Source organism: Sinocyclocheilus anshuiensis, unplaced genomic scaffold (genome assembly GCF_001515605.1).
Source record: "Sinocyclocheilus anshuiensis isolate Anshui unplaced genomic scaffold, SAMN03320099.WGS_v1.1 scaffold280, whole genome shotgun sequence".
Lineage (NCBI taxonomy): Eukaryota > Metazoa > Chordata > Actinopteri > Cypriniformes > Cyprinidae > Sinocyclocheilus > Sinocyclocheilus anshuiensis.
In genome coordinates, this window is record NW_015558575.1 from 859,250 (window position 1) to 861,111 (window position 1,862).

General features: G+C 36.8%; 1 protein-coding gene across 2 annotated transcripts in view; it reads right to left on the reverse strand.

The window, feature by feature from the left end:
- The window catches only part of LOC107679683 (uncharacterized protein C1orf131 homolog), a 9,046-nt gene that overhangs the window by 2,569 nt on the left and 4,615 nt on the right, over positions 1-1,862 (reverse strand). For both annotated transcript variants that reach the window (XM_016475311.1, XM_016475310.1), the window contains exon 4: positions 903-998. In XM_016475311.1, coding sequence (XP_016330797.1) covers positions 903-998 — 96 coding nt within the window. The remainder of the gene's footprint in view (positions 1-902; positions 999-1,862) is intronic.

The window sequence follows — 1,862 nt, forward strand, 5'->3', positions numbered from 1 at the left end:
GCCTGGCCCGCGTCTGAACTATGACGTGAAAAGTGTCCTGAAGCCGTCGGGCCTGGGCTGAAATGCAGGGCTCTAGCTCTGATCTAGCACACAGAAAACGATTTGACTGAAAATTTATCAGAAGAGATGAAAGAAAGATAGTGGTCATCTGCGCAATTCGGAAAAAGAGGCGGCTTTTCTGCATTATATGTTTTTTTTTTTCTTTCATTTTTTTTACTCTTTGTACAGCAGTTATTGTTCATTCTAAATATTTTTTTTAATGTAGAATATGTGTTACATAAATACATGAAATGTAGAACATATAAAAAAGTGCTCGTGGCTCGTCTGCCAGTGGGTACCCCCCCACGCATAAAAGTGAAACTCCGCCTATGATTGCGCTGTTACTCTTTTCGAGCCGAAGTTCACAAAATTGGGTGTTATTTATGGGGAGTAGAATTATTTATTTATTTCAATGAATGTAATCGATTAGATATCATAATATTTAGGCTATAATAATATAAATCAGGTTGGTTAAAAAAAGGTTGAGAACCACTGGTTTATACTGTAGCATTTTTGCAGTCTTTTCCCATTAAAATCACAATAATTTTTTTACAGTGTAACCTTAACCATATCCCACCTCAATTGCAGTGTTTTGCAATTCAACAAAACACTGTACATTATTTTTATTTTATTTTTTTAACTACTTTAATATAGTACTTAAAGACACTTAATATAAAGTGGGATACAAATAAAAGTATGATTAAATGTAAACTTTGTCAATTGTTCAACCAACTTTCTCTCTAAGGTTCTATCTGCCTGCTATAGCGCCCCTTGTGGCAATGCCGAGAATGCATACTTGTGATGTGTTGTAAATTGGTTTCTTATAGTTGCTTTGGGTGCATTTAGATGTGTGTTGAACTCACTCTGGCTCCCAGCATGATGGCCCTGTCCTGCTCAAAGACCCTCTGCTGCTGCTTCTGATACCCCGACAGCCCAAACTTGTGAACCTCAAACCGAGCCTGCGAACACATCATGGCGAGTTCATGTGATATTTGAGAAACAAGTGGCTTATCATACTACAAATGAGATTCGGCCAAGGAAGTTACTGACTTGGAACTGTATACACATAAGCAGTTTAAGAAACCGCACGCTGTACTCAAAACACGAGAGACTCAACTCAAAGGTGAAATGATGTTTTACCCTATTAAGCATAAATATACCGTCACAGAACCTCATAAATGACTGATCTGGATTGCTCTACATGCAGAAACTCCATGATGCCTACAATGAAATTGCACTGCAACTGAATTCAAGAGTTCAAGAGTTCGACCGTAGCGTGTTTCTAATCTAACAATGCAGTCGCAATATTCTAAAAACACACAGCAAACAAATTTGGAGTCTTTTTAAAAATTTTTTTTTTATTGTTGATACTTTCCAGCAGGGGTTATCTGGCCTTCGTGGTCCACTTTCCTGCAGAGTTTAGCTCTAACCCTGATCAAACACACCTGAACAAGATCATCAAGTTCTTCAAGATTACTACAACCAGACATTCACATACTTCCATACACTATAGTATGCAAAAAACAGTATGTGAGGTGAGCAGTATGTAAGAATTCATAGTATTCGAAAAACAGTAGGTGAAAAGTACTTTTTTTTTTAATGGTCGCAAGGTAAATTCAAATTCAAATGAAGAACCTACTTAGACGGTATGCGATTTCAGACGCACCAATGGTCTTATTATTGGGAGATACAGTGAATCAACTTGAAATATTAGCCAATAGATTATCGAATCATTAAATGATAAGCTGTTTTCCCACAAAAGCAGTTTTTTCAGCCTAGTGAAGCCTCATCTCCATTGACATCCACTAAAAAAAAAAAAAAAA